This window comes from Thamnophis elegans, chromosome 8, assembly GCF_009769535.1.
Source record: "Thamnophis elegans isolate rThaEle1 chromosome 8, rThaEle1.pri, whole genome shotgun sequence".
NCBI lineage: Eukaryota > Metazoa > Chordata > Lepidosauria > Squamata > Colubridae > Thamnophis > Thamnophis elegans.
Genome location: NC_045548.1, coordinates 17,937,693 through 17,957,816, shown reverse-complemented (window position 1 = coordinate 17,957,816; position 20,124 = coordinate 17,937,693). Strand labels below are relative to the sequence as shown.

Genomic DNA, 20,124 nt, shown 5'->3' with positions numbered 1-20,124 from the left:
CACCACTCCGTCCAACGCTCAGCTGCCACGGTTCTTCTCTCAGTCCCCAGCTCAGGGAACGGAGGGGGTCAACGCCCTTCTCTCCAAGTGGCTGGTCGGGTTGCAGTACACTTCCCCCCCCTACCTCTCCTTCCCGGGGTCATCCAGAAGGAGTCAGAGAGCAGCCCAAAGTAATCCTAGTGGCCCACTACTGGCCCAGGAGGGCTTGGTTCATGGACCTGCTGAGTCTGTCAGCAGGGAGACCGTGGAGGATTCCCCGGGGGGGAGGTGAGATTGTTACAGGGGAAGTTGGTCCATCCAAATCCACAGTGGCTCCAACTGGTCATGTGGAGATTGAGCGGGAGCACCTGAGAGGCGCCCTCCTGTCCCAAAAGGTGATCAGAACCATCGAGGCCTCCCGCAGACAGTCAACCAATAGGATTTACAATTCCACTTGGGAGACGTTTGCCTCTTGGTGCCAGGCCGCCTACGTGACCCCCTCCAGGGCCACAGTCCCTCAAGTCCTGGATTTCCTTCAAGAGGGTCTGGACAAGGGCCTGTCTGTTAGCCACGGTTAGGAGACAGTTGGCACTGGCCACGGTGCTACCTGGGGAGGGGCCCACTCCGCTACCTTGTTTGCCCTTAGTTAAGAGGTTCCTCAAGGAAGTGGCCCACCTTCGTCCACCACCAGTCCACAGGTTTCCTACGGGCCCTTATAGCTGAACCTTTTGAACCACTCCGCATAGTTAGCTGGAAGCTCCTCACTTGTAAGTTTGTGTTGCTGGTGGCTATCACCTCGGCTAGACGAGTCTCGGAGCTGGGGGCTCTCTCCTCCATGGAGGATCTATGCATGTTTCACAATAACAGGGTAATGCTATGTCTGGGCCTGGCTTTCCTGCCAAAGGTAAACACAGTCTTCCACCGGGCGCAGGAGGTGGTTCTTCCGGACTTCTGCCCAGACCCGACCAGGGAGTGGGAGCATGGTTGGCACCATTTAGATGTAAGAAGGGCCTTACGGATTTACCTAAGATGGACGGCAAAGTTTCGTAGGTCTGAGGCTCTGTTTGTGGCATTCCAACCCTTGTCGCAAGGGAAGAGGGTCTCCCCATTCACCATTAGCCGGTGGATCCGTCTTGCCATTGCCCTCGCCTACGAGGAGCAGAACTTCCCAGTTCTGGCCAACATCATGGCCCACTCCACTAGGAGTGCAGCCACCTCGGTGGCCTGGGCCTCCCAGGCCCCTATAGAAGACATCTGCAGGGCAGCGACATGGACATCCCTGTCTCCCTTTATCCAGCACTACAGGCTGAATGCCTTCACATCTTCCGATGTGGCATTCGGCCACAGGGTCCTGCAACAGGTCCTGTCGGATCAGTGAGGGCTCACCCTTGGGACGAAACTTGGGTATGTCCCACTCTGGAAAATGACAGTTGGTCTTACCTGAACTGTTACTTTAAGAGGTGTTTGCAGGATGGGCCAGTTCCCACCCTAGGTTAAATAGACAGTACTGGGGGGGGGGGGGGGGGTGGAGGTGTCTCCTTTGTGACTTGTTTTCAGGATCTCGGGAGCGCATACTGCATTGAAGCTGGAGTCAGAGGAGAGGAGCCCAGAGGCGTGGCTTCAGCTTCAACCCAGTCTCGAGGCCAATTGGCTGTGATAATACCCATCTCTGGCCCATCTTGCAAACACCTCTTAAAATAACAGTTCAGGTAAACCAACTGTCATTCATAGTCTGCACACTGCAGTTTGTCTGCTATAAGAGAAATCTTAGTCGTCTTGGCTCCTCACCATTAAAGGACCTCTGATGATGCATTGTTCATGCATTGTGTGAATCAACATTGTTTACTGTCTGAATAAACATTTTTCTCCAACATCATTTGGAAACAATAAGGACAGTGAAGCAAGCAGAAATGAGTAAAAAATAGCTTTTAGCTGCAGGCTTGCAAACTATTTCAGTTTCATAAATGACTTTTTACACATTTGCAAAGAGGCATCCATTCAGTTCCTTGACTTTGAGCTATGATTCTTTCCAGCAAAGTAAGCTACCTATAGATGCTTATTTTTGAATAGAAGGGACACTAAGAGTAGGCAATCCTTTGGTGTAATTAAGATGTATGAAGTATTTATTTGAAGTCTGATGGTGTGAAATACGCTAGTTGCGGTGTGGGTTTGTCCACAGAATAAGACATTGTTGCTTGCTTGGATGCACAGAGTTGATTCTTACTGGAAAGAATGAACTCCATGTTACCCTCCTGGCAACACTACCGTAGTTAAACAATATACTTGGTCTTAGTTGGTATCATGGGGTAGAAACTGTACAGATTAATTCTTAAATCTATATTCAATGCTTGGGCTTGTTAAAACAAACAAATATTGTGATAAAGAGAAATTAGAGTTTGCCTCTAATTATCATTAAACAGTGTTGCCACCACAGTGACTCTTTCTATAATATACCCGTGGTGTGATTTGCTATCAGTGTGTGGCTACCCCACTTGAGTGTGCTAGAGGGCTGCAGTTTGTCCTTTAACCTTGCTTTCCTGATGATGAATCAAAGGGCACACAGTAGCAGTATACAAAAGTGACATTTTTTTTATTTCTAACTTCACTTGTCATCTTTCTTGTAATTTGATACGTTTGCACTGCTGTGTTTAATGATCCCTTTCCTGGCTTTGATGAATTGAAATAGCTCATTCCAAACTGGCGTATTACTCTCCATTAGTTCTTCTTTACTGGTAAGTTAAATACATCCCCGTTTTCTCAGTTGATGTTGTCTTCCGAATAGTGGAGGTACCTTAGGTCCAGCTTACTAACTTCATGTAAAAAAACTCAACACCAACTAATACTGTAACTTGCAACCATTGGCCTTTTGCTTCCTTCGTAACAGAGATGCTGTTTTGTTTTTAAATTGCATAAGTATTTTTCTGCCCTCCTTTGTATTGTGCATTTCAGCAGGCCTAGAACTATTATAGGGCCTATTTGTATGAATTTCAAAACTGAACATTTAACACTGTGAATATGTCGGTGGACATGAGAACGGAAAGATAAAGGTGGGAAAGGACAGCTTAAAAAACAACAACTATCCAGATCATCCAACTGCCTTGTTTTCTTTCATGAAATATGTGAGTGTACGTATGTATGTTTGCAAACATAAAAATAGTCCTCAATTTATAGCAAGTCATTTAATGACTGTTTGACATTGCAGTAAATGGCCTCGGAAAAAGTTACTTACAGCCCATCCTCAAAATTATGACTGTTACCATCACTCTTACAGTCAGGTGATCTCATTTTGGATGCTTGTCAACTGGTTGCATTTATGTTCTGTTGCAGTGTCCTGTGGTCACATGACCTCATTTTGCTTTTTTTTTTTTTGGTAGCCATTTTCTGGAAAAAAAGACACCTGTTATGTAAACTGGGTTTAGACCATGGGCCATGTGATTTGTTTAATGATTGTTGTGACTTGCTTAATGATCATCATAAAACACAGTTTCTCATTTTGGATAATATTCATTCATTCACTCACTCAATTTTGAGCCCACCCATTCCACAGTAATTCTGGGCAATTTAAAATTAAAAGAATACAACATACATACATGGAAAAAGAAGGCAGCTGACCAGAAGGCAGAATCAAAACATCAACTGGGCTCAATCACCACCCTAACTCAAGGCCTTGGGGAATAACTGGGTCTTTTAACAATTTGTATAAACTCAAAAGATGAGAGCAGTACAGATATTTGAGGAAGAATATCATCCCACATGACATCGCTAAGAATGCCTGCTTCTTGGGTCCTGAAAGAGAATTCTGCTGAATTGATGGGGCTGTAGCTGATTTTTCAAGACGGGAGAAAACATCTGGGCAACATAGGTGGTCCCCCAAGTAGTTAGTACCTGTGCTGTTAAGGGCTTTATTGGTAACTATGACTATGTAAACTTGTCTGTAGCTGGTTTCATTGACTATACGATATTTAGACAAATAGAGCCATAATTTTTCAAATTACTGGACTTAAGATGTGTTGAGATATGAAGCATTATTTTCCTTGGCCTGAAATGTATTCTGCTGATCTTTATCTCTATTATGAAACATATTTAGACTGTGCTATTTGCCGACGGAGAGCACTTATGGCTCTTAATTTTATCTTAACAACATGACCTGAAATATATTCATCACAGAAGCAACTCTTATTGAGTTCACTAAAACATACTTTCCAAAGAGTATCTTCAGCATCCCAGCATTTGTAGGATTCTTTTCATTCTGCAATAGGATTAAAAAAAAAAACCATTATGTGACAAGTGTATCAGTACTTGCCCTGGAGTGGAAATTTTATAACTGAGTTATAAAATCTTAGAAACAATATGGTTTGTAATGAAAAAATTATAGAAGGGATATAATAACACATGTGCAGAACTTTTCTTCATTTTGTGAATAGACCATTTAAATTAAATTAGGCTAAAGAGATAAATTCCATTGTTTCATTTGTTTAATATTTCATGTCAATTTTTAATAGATAAAAATTACATTTAGCAATAAATATCGAGAAGAATTTATACAACCTGTTCTGGTTTGATATTTCTCTCCAGCTGTAAAGAAAATTCATTATTAGATCTTTGCTTGTAATAGGTGTGTCTCATTACAATGATAATAAAGCAACTTTTTAAAAAATGACAGCTATATGGGATGTCCTATATCTGCTTTTACTGGCACTAAATTTGTATGTCAGCTAAAGTAGTGCCAAATCTTTCCATCTCATAATATATTGGAGCTCAATTGAACAGGTGAAACTTACTGTGGATCTTTAAATGCTTATAGTAAGCGTTTGATATTTTGGAAATATGTTAAACAATTAATGAAAGTAGAAAGTATATATTTATGGAGAGGCATAATCAATGCAAAAATAGCCCGAGATGCAACAAAAGCTGGAATCTTGTAATTCACTGTTTGAACTCCAACACTGGGTTGATGAGCATTTCAGTTTGAGTCTCCTTGTGCAAAGTGGCCACCAGGTGTCATCAGAATACTTTTCTTACGCTGGTAACTACCACTTTGTGTAGTTGTACTTAAAAAAACACTTTAGATTTATTATTCAGCATAGCTTAGTGTGAAATATTTCATAGTTTTCTTGAGGCTATTGTGACATCGCACTTTTGCAGAAATAACCGAAAGGGTTATGGCTGCTAAGCCCCCCAGCTACCTTTCTATGCTGCAACTGCTTTGTGGAACAAGGGGCAATAGTGCTTGTGTGAGAAGGCAGTTCAGTGAATTGCAGTGATGCTGTTGTGAGCTTCATCTATTGTCCCTGTGTAAATATGTGGTCGTGATAGCATTATAGACTACAAGTAGGCCTCGACTTACATTCATTCATTTAATGAATGTTCAAAGTTAAGAATGGCGCTAGAAAAAAGTGCCTTACGATCATTTTTCACAGGACTGTTGCAGCATCCCCATGGTCATGTGATCAAAATTTGAGTACTTGGCGATTGGAATGTATTTATGATAGTTGCAATGTCCAGTGGTCAGGTGATCATCTTTTGCGATCCTCTGACAAGCGAAGTCAATGGGAAAGTTGGATTCACTTGAGAACTGTTCTATTAACAGCTGCAGTGATTCACTTAACAACTGTGGCGAGAAAGATTGTAAAATGGGGCAAAACTCTTGCTTAGCCACAGAAATTTTGGGCTCCATTGTGGTTGTAAGTCGAGGAGTACCTGTAATCTCTGATATTGTCACGTCCACATATGTGCACTTTTTCTAAGGGGACACAAGATGATCTCTAATAATTATACATAATCCTACACAATTTGATAATTTAGGATTGCAAATATCATGCCATTTCTTCTTATGAGGCAGAGGGCAGAAGTACAGAAATATGTGGGAGAACTTTTCCATGTTAGTGCCTTGTTCCCGATAAAAGGATGATCATTTTCAAACTCCACATTTTTGAGCTGCCAGTAGTTTTAACTTATGTTAAAGAGGAGATCATGTCTTTGAGGCTGTAAATATCACTTGCTGCTTTTCGTATCATTGGACATTACTTGTAATGAAGGAGATGTAGGCCATGTCTGTATTAATTAAAGTCTAAAATACATTCTTTGCTATTGCTGAATATTGACAGATTATTTCCATGGATATATAATGTAAAACTAGCATATTTATTAAGATTATATCCCAGGGTCCTGAAGGGGCTGGCCTATTTTATCTTGAAACTATTAAACAAAAAGTTGGAGCACAGAGGAAGTGCCAGAGCTCTGGAAAAGAGCTGATGTAGTTCCAATTTTCAAAAAGGTGGGGGGAAGTGGAACCAGGAAGCAACAGACCAATCATCTTGATATAAATACCTGGGAAAATCCTAGAAAAGAATAATCAAGTAGCAGGTTTGTGAACACCTAGAAACGAACAAGGTGATTAATAGAAGCCAGCATGGGTTTGTTAAAAACAGATCATGTCAAACAAACTTGATCGCCTTTTTGACTAAAGTGACTAAATTAGTGGATGAAGGAAATGCTTTGCCTATAGCTGTGATGGCGAACCTATGGCACGCGTGCCACAGGTGGCATGCGGAGCCATTTGCCAGGGAATGTGAAGCGTTGCCCTGTCAGCTCCAGCGTGCATGTGTGCGCTGGACAGCTGACTTTGGCTTTCATTTTCGGCCATTTTTCGCTCTCCAGACACTTCCCTGAAGCCTTCGGAGGGTGAAAAACAACCCAACGCACAAACCAGAAGTTCAGGAAACTGACTTCCAGTTTGTGTGTTGGGTTGTGCTTCACAACAGCCAAGGAAAGAAGAGTTTGCTCAGGAGCGATGCTGGCAAGGAAGGCGGCTGGGTCGGAGGGAGGCGTAGTCTGAGGTCTCTGGGACGGGTAAACAAGTAGCAATAGCAATAGCAGTTAGATTTATATACCGCTTCATAGGGCTTTCAACCTTCTCTAAGCAGTTTACAGAGTCAGCATATCGCCCCCACAGTCTGGGTCCTCATTTCACCCACCTCGGAAGGATGGAAGGCTGAGTCAACCTTGAGCTGGTGAGATTAGAACCGCTGAACTGCAGATAACAGTCAGCTGAAGTGGTCTGCAGTACTGCACCCTAACCACTGCGCCACCTCGGCTCAGTATGTGGGGAGCCAAAGGGGGAGTGTGGGGAGCCAAAGGGGAAGAGAGAAGAGAGAGCGCTGGTCAGGAGCCACAGGGCGAGGAGGGCGGTGGCTCTTCTTCACCCCTGCCCGGAGAAAGATTCTCCTGGCAGAAGGAGAGCAAAAGAGGGAGGCCCAAGGGGCTCCACCTTAAGCCAGAGGCAGCCGGAGGTTGCTCTCACCCTCAGGCAACAGCTCCGCCTCCTCCCCACCTCAGGTCCGGCAAGGAAGCCTGCTCCTCCCGTCAGATCCACCCAAGGAATGAGAGAGAGAGAGCACGACTTGGCTGAGGTCCCTCTCCCCATGCCAGAAGCAGTAGCAAGTACCAGGCTGCCACCCCTTCTGGGTTAGCCTTAAACTCCACCCCACACTGCCTGAGAAAAGAAGCTTTATTTTCTCACTCGCACTGGGGAGTGTTGTAGTCTCTGCCCTTAACTGCTTCTTCTAGCTTAGAGAGAGCAGATCTGCTGAGGCCGTCTCTCTCTCTCTTTCCTTGTATGGATCTGGCGGGAGGAGTGGGCTTCCTTGCCGGGCTTGAGGAGGGGTAGAGGTGGAACTGTTGCCCGAGGTCAAGAGCAACCCCCAGCTGTCTCTGGGTGCAGATAGATGCTTCAGGAGGGCAGGAAAGAAGCCTGTCTTGGCAGAGACCAGAGAGCCCATGCAGGGACAGAGGAGGCAGGCGGGTGGTTTGCTAGTGCAACCTTCGCTTGTTGGGTTGCTCCCCTTTACCCTTGGTGGTGGGGGTTGCTTTATTGCATGGGCGATGGCTGGTCTCCCTCTGCAACTCGTGGGGAGCTCTCCGCAGCCTCAGCTCATATGGGATGCAGCTGAGTCCACTGCCCTGAGCCGGCAGAGGTGGTGGGCGCGGGTTGCAGCATGCTAACCTTTTCCCTGTTGCCATCGCACCTGCCCAGCTCACCCCCTGGCTGGCTCCTGAGCTCCATAGGAGAAAGGCGGAGAAAGGGTGTGGGATGAAGAAACAGGTTCTCCAGCGGGGGTGGGTGGGTGAGAGAGAGATCAGCTTCGGGGTGGGGTGTTCCCCTGTTTGCTATAGGAGCTGCGCTGGGCTGAGGTGCCTCGCCAGCTGTTTTGATTCTGAAAGAGGTGGAGCTTCCCTGGAATCTCCCTCTGTGGACTTAAGTGACCACTACTTAAGTATGAGCCACCAGGGTGCTCCAGCTGCACCCCCCCAAAAAAACCCTACAATGGAGTCCTAGACTGCATCAGTGAAGGGATAGTATCAAGATTATGAAAGTGATAGTACCACTTTATACTGTACTACTGAGTAACCCTTGGAATACTGTGTCCAGTTCTGGCCCCCACGATACCAATAAATAAATAAATAAATACTGAGATCGTAGAAAGTGTGCAGAGAAGAGCAACAAAGATGACAGATCTGGAGACTAACCCCATATGATAAACATTTAAAGGAACTAGGCATGTCTAGGCAAACAAAGAGAAGGATTGGGGTGACATGGTAGTTTTCTTCAAGATTTGAGAGTCGTTTTGACTGCGCCAGAGGCTTCAGGGAAGCCTCCTGAAGGTCCCTGAAGCCTTTGGAGCGCTCAAAACGACCCTCCGAGCAAACCGGAAGTGACTTCCGCTTTGCTCGGAGGGTTGTTTTGACTGCTCCAGAGGCTTCAGGGAAGCCTCCTGAAGGTCCCTGAAATCTTCAGAGTGCTCAAAATGACTGCTCCGAAGGCTTCAGGGACCTTCAGGAGGTTTCCCTGAAGCCTCTGGAGCAGTCAAAACAACCCTCCGAGCAAAGCGGAAGTAACTTCCGGTTTGCTTGGAGGGTCATTTTGAGCGCTCCGAAGATCCCTGAAGCCTCCGGAGGGCATCCAGGGGGGCGGGGGAGGATTTTTTTGCCCTCCCCAGGCTCCTATAAAGCCTCTGGAGCCTGGGGAGGGTGAAAAAGGCATGCAAAAAATGGGAGTGCCTGTAGTGCATGCATGCACACCCGCACACGACCCCCCTGCGCTCCCCCCACTTATGGCACGCGAGCCAAAAAAAAAAGTTCACCATCGCTGGTATAAGGAATAATTTCCTTTACTCAATAGCAAAACATCTCTGGATCTCAGTGGTGGGATTAAAATTTTTTTACTACCAGTTCTGTGGGAGTGGCTTAATTGGTGGGCATGGCTTGGTGGTCATGTGAGTGGATGGGCATGGCTGGTTCGTTATGTGACTCGGCCGGCATGGCCAACCTGACATCACTCATGTCTAGGGTTAGGGTGCCTGGACTCTCCTCACCTCAAAGGTCTCAATGAGATACAATTTCCTTGTCTATTTATTTACTACTTACATCCAAAATATACTATTTAATCCTATGTATATATGCCATATGTATACATACATATTACATAGCATAGAGTGTGTATAGCCACAGAAAAAGATACATTATTTACTATATATACTATATGTGTATGTACACACATACACACACACACACACACACAGCTCTTATAAAACTATACAAATTCAACCCCACTTAATGCATTTGGAAAAACATATCCAGAGTCCACTTTCTGCCACACGTTTAACCATACCTTCTGTACATTAGAACATTACACATATCTTCAGATGTTCTTTCCTAGCTTGCACATGACTGTCAGAGCTAGGAGATGTCATGGATTGAGTAAAATGTAGTGAAACTCATTTAACAACACTCTTGCTTAGCAATCAAAATTTTGGGCTCAATTATGGTCATAAGTCAAGGACTATGTTTGCCTTCCTCTGCATGGCAGCCTTGTCCTAGTAAACTCCTTCTCCTTTCTGGCAATTTTCCTCTCTGTTAGAGGCACCCAAATAATTCAGACAATGTAAAGTTTCCTGCTGCTGCAGGGTTGGACTAGATTACCTCCAAGATGCCTTCCAGCCCTAAATTGCTGTGCTGCTTCAAAATGTCTTATGAAGCCACGTCTAGTGGCAGGGTTTGTGGTGCTTCCTTCCTCTTCTCTCTCTCTTCCCCTCCCTCCCTCCCTCTCCCTCCCTCTCTCTTACACACACACACACACACACACCTGGTCTAGGCATAGAGTATCTGTTGTTACAGAATTTCTCATTTTTCTCTATTACACCTGATACTGGAAATGAAAGCACCGCAAGAGAAAAGGGGAAAGGCACGCTCTGGGTTCTGGCCTCCAAGCCTTCGCTGAGCTGAGACACCTCCTCGTTCTTATTCTTCCCTTCCCACTCTGGGCTCCTTATTCCTCTCTCCCCCTTTTGCTTGAACCTCCTTTCAGGATGGGAGGGAAAACCAAATAAAAATGAGAAGGAGGCAAGGACAGAAAATGGTGCATGGCTGCAAAACAGGAGAAGGGGATTTTTCAGCTGCTTTCTGGGACTGAAAAGTTGAGGGGGGGTCCAAGGAAGGAGCAACTGGCTGGGACTAAAATGACCCCTGCTCCCACCACCCTCATCCCACCCTCATCTCATGCTGCCTTCTTTTTCTCTCCCTGCCCCTGCTTTTCTCTCTCCCGGGCAACCTTAAAAAAAAGTATTGCCGCTGAGCGGAGAAAGGAGTAGCTGGAAGGATGTTGCTACGGAGTTAAAACGATGAAAAAATTGCCCTTCCCCTATTCCTACTCCACCTCTTTTTCTTGCCACCAGTTTCTTTTGCATTTGGCTCTAGTGCCAAAAGAGAGAATTCTCTTTTGTTTGTGAAGTCCCCCTCCTTTTTCCCCCGCCCAACTGGAGAAAGATGAGCTGCTGCCACCACGCTTAGCCCCAGCGCAATGGCTGCATTGGCCCCAGAAGCGGCACATCTCCCATCACAGGCTGGTTGCGTGACCGAACCTCAGAAGGCGAGTAGCCACTGGGTGACCCAGTTTGGGGGCGTGGCCAGCCAGAGGTCATTACCGGTTTAGCGACCCAGCCCAAGGTTTCACTACCGGTTTGTGCGAGCTGGTGCGAACTGGCTGAATACCACCTCTGCTGGATCTTGTTCTTGAAGCTCTGACAAAATTATAATTCCTTGAATTCGTCAGTGGCCTTTAGAGTCACCTTCACCTTGACAGATGATTTGGATAGACCTAGTATAGTGGGGCAGTCTGAACAAGTCTATTTTTGATATTGCTACTTGCAATAAAACAGCATCCAAACCACATAGAATTATACAGGTTGTACAATAAACAATTCAGAAGAAGACACAGACAAATCATTTTGTGTTGTTGCCAAGAAAAGAATACAAGCAGCAGCAACAACAGAATGGATGTATTCATGAGTCCCAGAATCCCAGAGCCAAGCTTAACTTGTGAGAAGAATTAGTTTTATTTGAACGGATGCCATCTTTAGGATTTGGTGCTGGATTGTTTAGCTATATTTCATTGTCTTGAGTAAATCATGGCTTCTTAACATAAAATTCAGTTTGAAGTCAGTTGTTTAGTTATAATACTTTTAATTGGGGAAATAATATTTGTTCTTTATATTCTAGTTGCCCTTTAAATAAGTGCAATGCTTTCTTAGAATATTATGTCAAGCTATCAAAAACAAAGGTCACATCTTTTACATTTGAATTCCCAAAATGGACATATTATTTTCATTGCAACCTTGGATATGACTTCTGTGGATTGATTCCACTTAAATTATATAATTGTATTCAGAAGTGCCGGAATTAAGTAAAGTCTGTCTGCTTTGTTGTAAGTTATTACAAAATTTTGTTTTTAGAGACACAAAAAGTTATTTTTGTTTTCAATGATTTTTTACTGATGTTCTAACTATTTTTGTTTAGATGTCAAAATATACTGTCCTATGTAAGAAAATATTTACCAAAATCAATAATGGAATATGTCCTTGAAATTTTAAAAGTAATAGCACATATTCAGCAAGTTATGAATTGGATTGTAATAAAACATGTTTGTAAAACATGCTCTGTACACAGAAGCTAATATATACTTTCTGTTTTTTCTCTTTTTAGATATTCCTAGAACAGATGTACTAATTCATTTTATTGGAATTATACTCTACATTATCTTCATTAAGGATGAATGTTGAAAAAAATCAGAATTATAAATGTGATGAAAACATAGAAAATGAGTTACTACAAGACAGCGCTAAAACTATTTTACCAGAAAAAACTCCCAATGAATCTCTTTCTAACTCAAAAATGTTTTTGATGAAGGAACAGAAAAATCCATTGAAAAACCCAGAAGAAAATGGCTTAGCTAAACGACCATTATCCCAAACAACCGATCAGGAACTTAATGAAACAACTATAATTGAAAATGAACCTGTCTCAAAAAGATTAAAGCTGGTTGGTACAAAACCTGCAAAAGAGAATGAAATAAACCCTTCTGATTCCACATCATATGAATATTCTGTCGATGGGACAAATAAATCAGTAGGAAAAGCGGCTATATACACCTCTCCAAGTAGATGTTCATTTTCATCAAATTCTTCATGCATTCAGCATGAATTTGTGCCTGAAGATAATACTGTACAGATAACACCTATGGAAAGTAAACATTCTCAAGAGAATGAAACATTACTTCCAGAATGCAAATCATCTATCTTAGATGATACAACTGACATTAATAATACAATGAGTAGTATTAAGAATGTTTCAAAATGCAATACCTGTAAGGAGATTTTTTCCTCTGCTCTTGATTTAGAGAACCATATTCAGGAACATCACCTTAAGCAATCGAAAGAAAAAGGGACTTTGTATTGTACTTCTAAATCAGAGCATACTTCATCTTTCCAAGCGCACGTCAAGAAGACATCTGGCCAACTTACCTATTTTTGTGATCTCTGTGGTTTTCGGACTTTTAAGGAAGCTCTCCTACAAGCTCATTTTCTTGGCAAGACACACCTCAGACGACAAAATCTGGCTGCCCGTGGTGGATTTGTAAAGATGCTAACAAAAAAATCCTATTGTAAAAAACAGCGGTTTCCAATCAAAGAAAAGAATGTCAGAATGAAATTGGCATCTAATCAACAAAAAATAAGAGATGAGCTTTTGGATCATTCAACAATTTCAAGTAATAAGACAGAAAACCTGAAAGAAAACTGTCAAGATTTAGCTGTGATGATACCATACACTGAAACAACAGAATGTATCACTAAGGAAGAGGCCTTATTGTGGAAAGTGGATGGAAATGTTGAATTTTTATCTGAAAAACCAGATGTATCAGAGTCTTCAGAATGCAATCCATGTTTATTGAAATCTGCTAAAAGTAGTCAAGTCACAGCTAGCGACTTAAAGGCCACGGGCGTATTAGGTAGTTTCCACAAAAAAAGAAGAATCCTATCACGAGGAATGACTTTCAGGCAAAGTACTTTTTTCAGACTAAATCAGCAGATTAAAAGAAGATACAATCTTTTAGGTATTGGTAAAAAAAGCAAGCTTGATTTTAGAGCGAAGCATAGCATTCAGGCAGGGTTGCATCAGAGTGATTTATCACAGGTCAAAGTTTTACAAAGTGAAGGCAATGGCAAGGATTTCTACACAGATATCCCCAAAACACCAGTATTACATCAAGATGAAAAAAATATACCGGAGCACAAGACTACATCAGAAAAGGAACTTGATGAGCAGAGGACTCTAGATCCTGGTAACCATGGTGGATCTACCTTGTCAAATAAAGAAGGCCTGAAATTGGATGCTGGTAAAACTCAGGGTGAATTTAGAGTCCATTGTCAAATATATGGATATTCCTCTGACAGCAAGGACCTGGAATGTCGTCAAAAGAATAATCATATAGACAATTGCAAGATAAATTGCCCTAAATGTTCATTTCTTGCCCCAAATGACACAAGCCTTGGGAAACACATGTCCGATGAGCATAGCATGACTTTCTCTTGTTCTGCTTGCTGCAAATATTTTCTAACTGAAGAAGAACTAGCAGCTCATAATGCAACTGAGCATCATAGTGATTTATTGACTCAAGGAAAAACCATTCAGTCGCTTAAGAGTGATCTGGCTGTGCATTCAGCACCTTACCCTTCAGGTGAACTTCCCAAGGTTGCAGAATTGAAAGCACAACAGGAAGACCTCAAGCTCTCAGTTTTACAACCTGATAGTGAGTTCAAGGAGTCTGCTCTGAGCAGAAGTCAATTTCAGTGTAAGAAATGTTTTTATAAAACGAGGTCTTCTTCTGTGCTTACGAGGCACATAAAACTTCGCCATGCTCAGGAATACCATTTCCTTTGCAAAGCATGCAACCTTTATTCGTTAAGCAAAGAAGGAATGGAAAAACACATCAAGCGAAGTAAACATCTTGAAAACGCCAGAAAAAATAACATTGGCTTACGATTTGAGGAATGTATTGAAAAGATATGTGTAGGTGGAACAGATGGTAAAAAAGGCACTGAAGGCCCTATTTGTGGAAGTTTAAAGACCATATTAGAAAATGAGAGCATACATGCACCCTTCCCTTCTCTGCAGAAGGTATTGATAAATAAAGAGTTGTACCCATCAAATGAAACGATTAAAGATAGTGAGTTGATTCTTGGCAGTCTGCAAAAGAAAGGTAGACCTAAAGGGACGATTTCCCGGACATGTCCTCATTGTGGCTTATTGGCGTCTAGTGTAACAAACTTGACCGTTCACATTCGCCGCAAGCATAGCCACCAGTACAGCTATTTATGCAAAGTATGCAATTACTATACTGTAACTAAAGGTGATATGGAACGTCATTGTGCTACAAAGAAGCATAAAAGTCGCTTGGAAGCCAGTGGAGAGAAAAATGTTGAGTTTATTGTTTGCCCAGAAAATGATCATATTGAAGCCAACATGAAGAAAGCAGACAATCCTGGAAGCCTTTCAAAAGAATTCATAGTTTCTAATGATCAGTCTTCAGAGATGGACCAACCTATTTTGGAAAACAAGGCAGATGAACAGGACAGTACCAACCAATTAAATGTCAAAAATATAATTCACCTTCCCAAAATAGATAGAGGTAGAAACTTTTCTGAAACACAACGTAAAATTGCAGAATCGAGTAACATTAGCCAAGATAAAAATGTGCAGGTTCAAACGAGACTAGCAACTGCAAATGATAACAAGTGTGCTCATTGTAACTTCATTGCACATTCTTTTTCTTCCTTGGAAGTACATATAAAACGCAAGCACACAAAAGAATTTGAATACTACTGTATGGCCTGTGACTATTACGCTGTTACTTGCCGAGAGATGATTAGGCATGCAGCAACAGAAAAGCATAAAATTAAAAGACAGTCGTATATATGTGCTTCTTCTGGAGAGGAGGCAGACGTAGCAAATATTGTCAAAAAAACTACTATTGTTTGTGATCTCCAGATTTCATTAGAGGAAACAAAGTCCAAAAGTAATATTGAAGAGGAAAGCCCAGACAATCAGATCATGCATGAAGTGAAGAAGTCATCTACCTATCTGGCATTAGAAGATAGTATTGCTTCAAAGATTTCTAAAGATTATATTCTTGAGGCTGTAGAGGCTGAATGTGAAGATGGAACTGATCAAGGCAGAGAAAATACAAGTGGCAAAGAAAATGATCAGAATGGAGGCCTTAAACTCAATGAGATGGTTGAACTTAAGGAAACAATTGATCGTGTTCTGCATCAAAATCAAGAAATAGCAAAATCAAACATTCATTTGACAGCACAACCTGGAGATGAAAACATGGCTTTTGATGAAAGTTCTCCAAGTTCAGATTTAATGAAAAATCAGAACAAACTGCAGGATGATTCTGAAAAAAGAAATGGAAGTTCAGAAGTAGCTACTGAAGAAGTAAAAGCAGATGAAACCCATTTGTCGATAGATTCAGACACTGGTAGTGCACTGGAACAGGAAAGTACTGAAAGTTTAAAAAACATCCAAATTTTACAGCAACGAATAAACACTAATCGATGTCCTACAGTGGAAGAAGAGGATACCTTGATAGATGCACAACAGGAAACAAGAGTATCTTTGAATAATATTTGGGGTCCAGATAGTTCAGTAGCTGAAGTCATGGACAAAAATGACATAGCTGTGGATGCTTTAAACAGTGTTGATGGCAAAATAGTAGATGGAACAGGGATGCAAACCTGTGGTCAATTTGATTCTTCAATAGTGAAAATAAACCATGAAGACGGTTCTGAACAAATCGATCGCCCAGTTGATGGCCAGAACCCAAATAAGCAAAAAGGTTGGGATAGAGCTGTAAAAGTGGATTGCCCACAGAATGATGGAAAAAAGAAGAAGGTAGAAGGCCATCCTGTGAGAGAAGCTCCACGAATTTGTTGTGATGACTGTGGTTTTTTAGCAGATGGTTTAAGTGGACTAAATGTTCACATAGCCATGAAGCACCCATCAAAGGAGAAGCATTTCCATTGCTTGCTATGTGGGAAATCGTTCTACACCGAGAGCAGCCTTCATCAGCATCTGGCTAGTGCTGGCCATATGAAAAATGAACAAGCAAGCGTTGAAGAGTTGCCGGAAGGGGGTGCCACCTTTAAATGTGTGAAATGCACAGAACCTTTTGATTCTGAACAAAATTTATTCCTTCACATAAAAGAACAACATGAAGAACTGCTTCGGGAAGTCAATAAGTATATTGTTGAAGATACTGAACAAATTGTCCGAGAGCGAGAAGAAAATAAAGGCAATACTTGCAAATATTGTGGGAAGATATGTAGAAGTAGTAATTCAATGGCATTCCTAGCTCATATCCGTACTCATACAGGTACGTATTGATAAATTGGACAGTTAGCGTTTTCTGGCTGAAATTGAATTAAGATTTTCCCCTCCCTCCCCTTTTCCCTCTTCCCCTTTTGAAACTTGTAAATCAGTCCTTCTAATACTCTATTCTGACAATATATGATTTCCATGTTCATTGATTAAAAATTGAGATATTAGATTTGAGGAATAGTTTTTAGAAGCCAAAGAACAGAAAGATATATTTTCTTAGAAGTTTTCAATAGCATCTCTTTTGTTAATATACATTTTAAAGATTATATCCCCAGATAAACCTATAATTCATTAATTTCATTGTAACCCATTAAGTGAATAATTTGTGGTTTCATAGGTTATTTTCCTTTGAAACAATGGATCTCTTCTGTTTGTACAATGTGGAATTGCTTGGCAACTTTTTCATGCATGTATGTATGTACATATGTGGCATTGATCTGAAGTTTCGTTTCCCTTTTTCTGGCTTTTTTCACTCCATTTCTACCAAAGATTAGGTGCCAAGGTTTTTTATAGTATGTTTTAAAAGAGGAGCAAGCTCTAGGCAAGAGCTATTGATGAAATGAGACATTCAACTAAGTCCATGTACAAATAGAAGATGCACAAATACAGTTGCATAATTAAATCTACCCAAACAGACAGATTAAATGTTTCCTTTATCTATGAACACATATAACAACAAATTTTAGCTTTGCTGATGCTTCTGTTGATACCATATTGATATGGCTCTAGCTAGTCTTCCACTAATTGAGTTTGTATAAATCCCAATCTGAGATTATTTATTGGACGCATAAAGATATTAAGCTAAATGAGAGGACTGGAGTTTAAAGAGAGCACAAATAAAATGAAATTGAGATGGGTAATTGAATTTTGAAGGTATTGATCACCAAGAAATTTGGGGATGGTTCATTTCTGGAGCCACCATTTCTGGCAATGATCAGCTCTGTGGACTCACACCAAGAGAGCTAGTTCAATGTAAAAGCTACCAGTTTGAACCTCGGAGGCCATGAATTCTAGTCCAACCTTAGGTGCAAAGCCAACTAGATGACTTGGACAAATCATTCTCTCTCATCCCTAGGAAGTTAGCAGTGGTAAGTCACTTCTGAAAATGTTGCTGAGAAAACTTACAGGATTTGTTCAGGCAGTTGCCCAAACACTGACTCCAAGACAAGTAGAAAAAGGGGGGAAAAAATCACATCAAGTTGGGAAACATTAGGACAACACATGAGGAAAACACTTCAGCAATTAGCTTTCTGATCCCTCTCCCTCCCTTATTTTCTTTCTGGTTTTCTTTTTTTCTGTTTTTCCTTCCTTCCTTCCTTCCTTCCTTCCTTCCTTCCTTCCTTCCTTCCTTCCTTCCTTCCTTCCTTCTTTCCCTCCCTCCCTCCCTCCTTCCCTCCCTCCCTCCCTCCTTCCTTCCTTCCTTCCTTCCTTCCTTCTTTCCTTTCCTTGCTCTGTGTTTATCTTAAGATTGATCTTTCAAAAGTAAATCCATGTCATTGTGTGTTACAGGTAGTCCTCAACTTACAACGATTCATTTAGTGACCGCTCAAAATTACAACAGCACTCGGAAAAGTGGTTTATGACAATTTCCCACACTTATGACCATTGTGGCATTGCCATGGTCACATGATCCAAATTCAAATGCTTGGCAATGGACTCATATTTATGACGGTTGCAGTGTCCCAGGGCAATGTGATCACCTGTTGTAACTGTCTAACAAGCACAGTCAGATGGGAAACAGATTCACTTGACAACTATGGCAAGATATGTCATAAAATGGGGCAAAACTCACTTAACAAATGTCTCAACAACAGAAATTCTGGGCTCAATTGTGATCGTAAGTCGAGGACAACCTGTATTTGAGTCCCTATGCAGTACTAATATGCTTGAGAAAAATGGATGTGCATAGGAGGTATTCTACAAGTTGGGATCTATCTTTGAAAATTTCTCCATATCAGCTCAGGGATCTTTTCTGTTTGTTTGTTTTTTTGCTCCCTAGGGATATATTAGAGATATATATTTATCTCTTTTTGAGAATTTTTTTGACCCGAGTTTGTTCCATCTAAGCCTGAATGAGCAGAGTCCTTTTGAATTCCTTGAACTCAGGTGCAGAGAGATAGGATTATAGTACAGCTTTTTATTAACTTTTTAATTGGGTTAAAATAATTCCCCAAGATATTGAGCAGTTGCCAGACTGGTAGAATACTGACCAGAAGATGATCTTAACTTACTACTTTAGGAAGTTTTTCTGCCTCTTGGATACAGAATCCACATATCATATTTAGTGGTTGAATGATGGGTATTTGGTGTATTATTATTATTTTATTTGTGAAGCATGCTGATTTTGGGATACAACTGCATATGATTATCATATTTGGAGTTTGCCATCATTTTAGAAAGCATTGTTAATGGTAATGCAGTACCTGTGATATTTGGATTAGATCATTTAGACCCTATGCGCTTCCACATTTTCCATTCCCTTTTTATGTTTTCTATTAAGTGGAAAAATTTAAAACAATACTTTTGGCGAAAATGCATAAGCTGCAGTTCTAAATTTATGTAAAAATTCACTGCTGTGTTTCTATAAACCTGCCATACATTCTTTATTTTAAATAGACAGCTTTTCTAAATCATTGGGCTCTGCTTAGACAAGTGGTGTCTCTCTGGTTAAATTTATGAGTGGATTTGAATAATAAATTCACATTTCAATGAACATATTTTCATTAAAACTGTAAGGTTTATTTTACTGTACTTTTAAATAATGGGTTATTATAGAAGCTCTGGTTTAAATTCATGCTGTAGTTGAAACTTTGGTGCAGTTTCTAGGAAGAAAATGGAAAGATAAAAGAGATTTCAGGGTGTTGCAAAAATATTAATATCCTTGGTGCTATCCTGAAATGATTCCTTTTCTCCAAGAAGATGAAATAGTGGTTGGGCAATTTGCTGAAGATTCAGGTGAGGAATATTGTCATCAGGAATCTTTACTCAAACTAAAGTATTCTTGCAAACTCTTATTTTGGAATTCTGGCTGTTTTAAATGTCTGCTATTGCTAGATTTGTGCATAGGAAACATTTTCAGGAAACAATTTGATTTTGCAACTGTTGGGTTTTTAGGAAGCACCAACTTGTTCACGTGTTTTTATGAGCCCTTAATATGCCCTCTTAAGGCAGATAAAATGGAATAAAACTATAGAGAAGATGCTAATGGAGGTCTCTTTAGAATTCTTTATGCAACTGTCTGGTCAGGACATGTTGCTTATAATTGATGTGTCCATTACTTGAATTCTCTTGTAATTATAGTCAATAAGTCTTGTAAATGTGTTAAAGCTCACTAAAAGCATACAAATTCAAGAACAGAGTAAGGCTAATAAT

General features: G+C 41.2%; 1 protein-coding gene across 1 annotated transcript in view; it reads left to right on the top strand.

Annotated features, from left to right (window-relative positions):
* ZNF407 (zinc finger protein 407) overlaps positions 1 to 20,124 on the top strand; it is a 369,608-nt gene that overhangs the window by 13,394 nt on the left and 336,090 nt on the right. The window contains exon 2 of the mRNA XM_032222974.1: positions 12,019 to 16,747. Within this exon, the coding sequence (XP_032078865.1) occupies positions 12,085 to 16,747 (4,663 nt within the window). The 5' untranslated portion in view covers positions 12,019 to 12,084. The remainder of the gene's footprint in view (positions 1 to 12,018; positions 16,748 to 20,124) is intronic.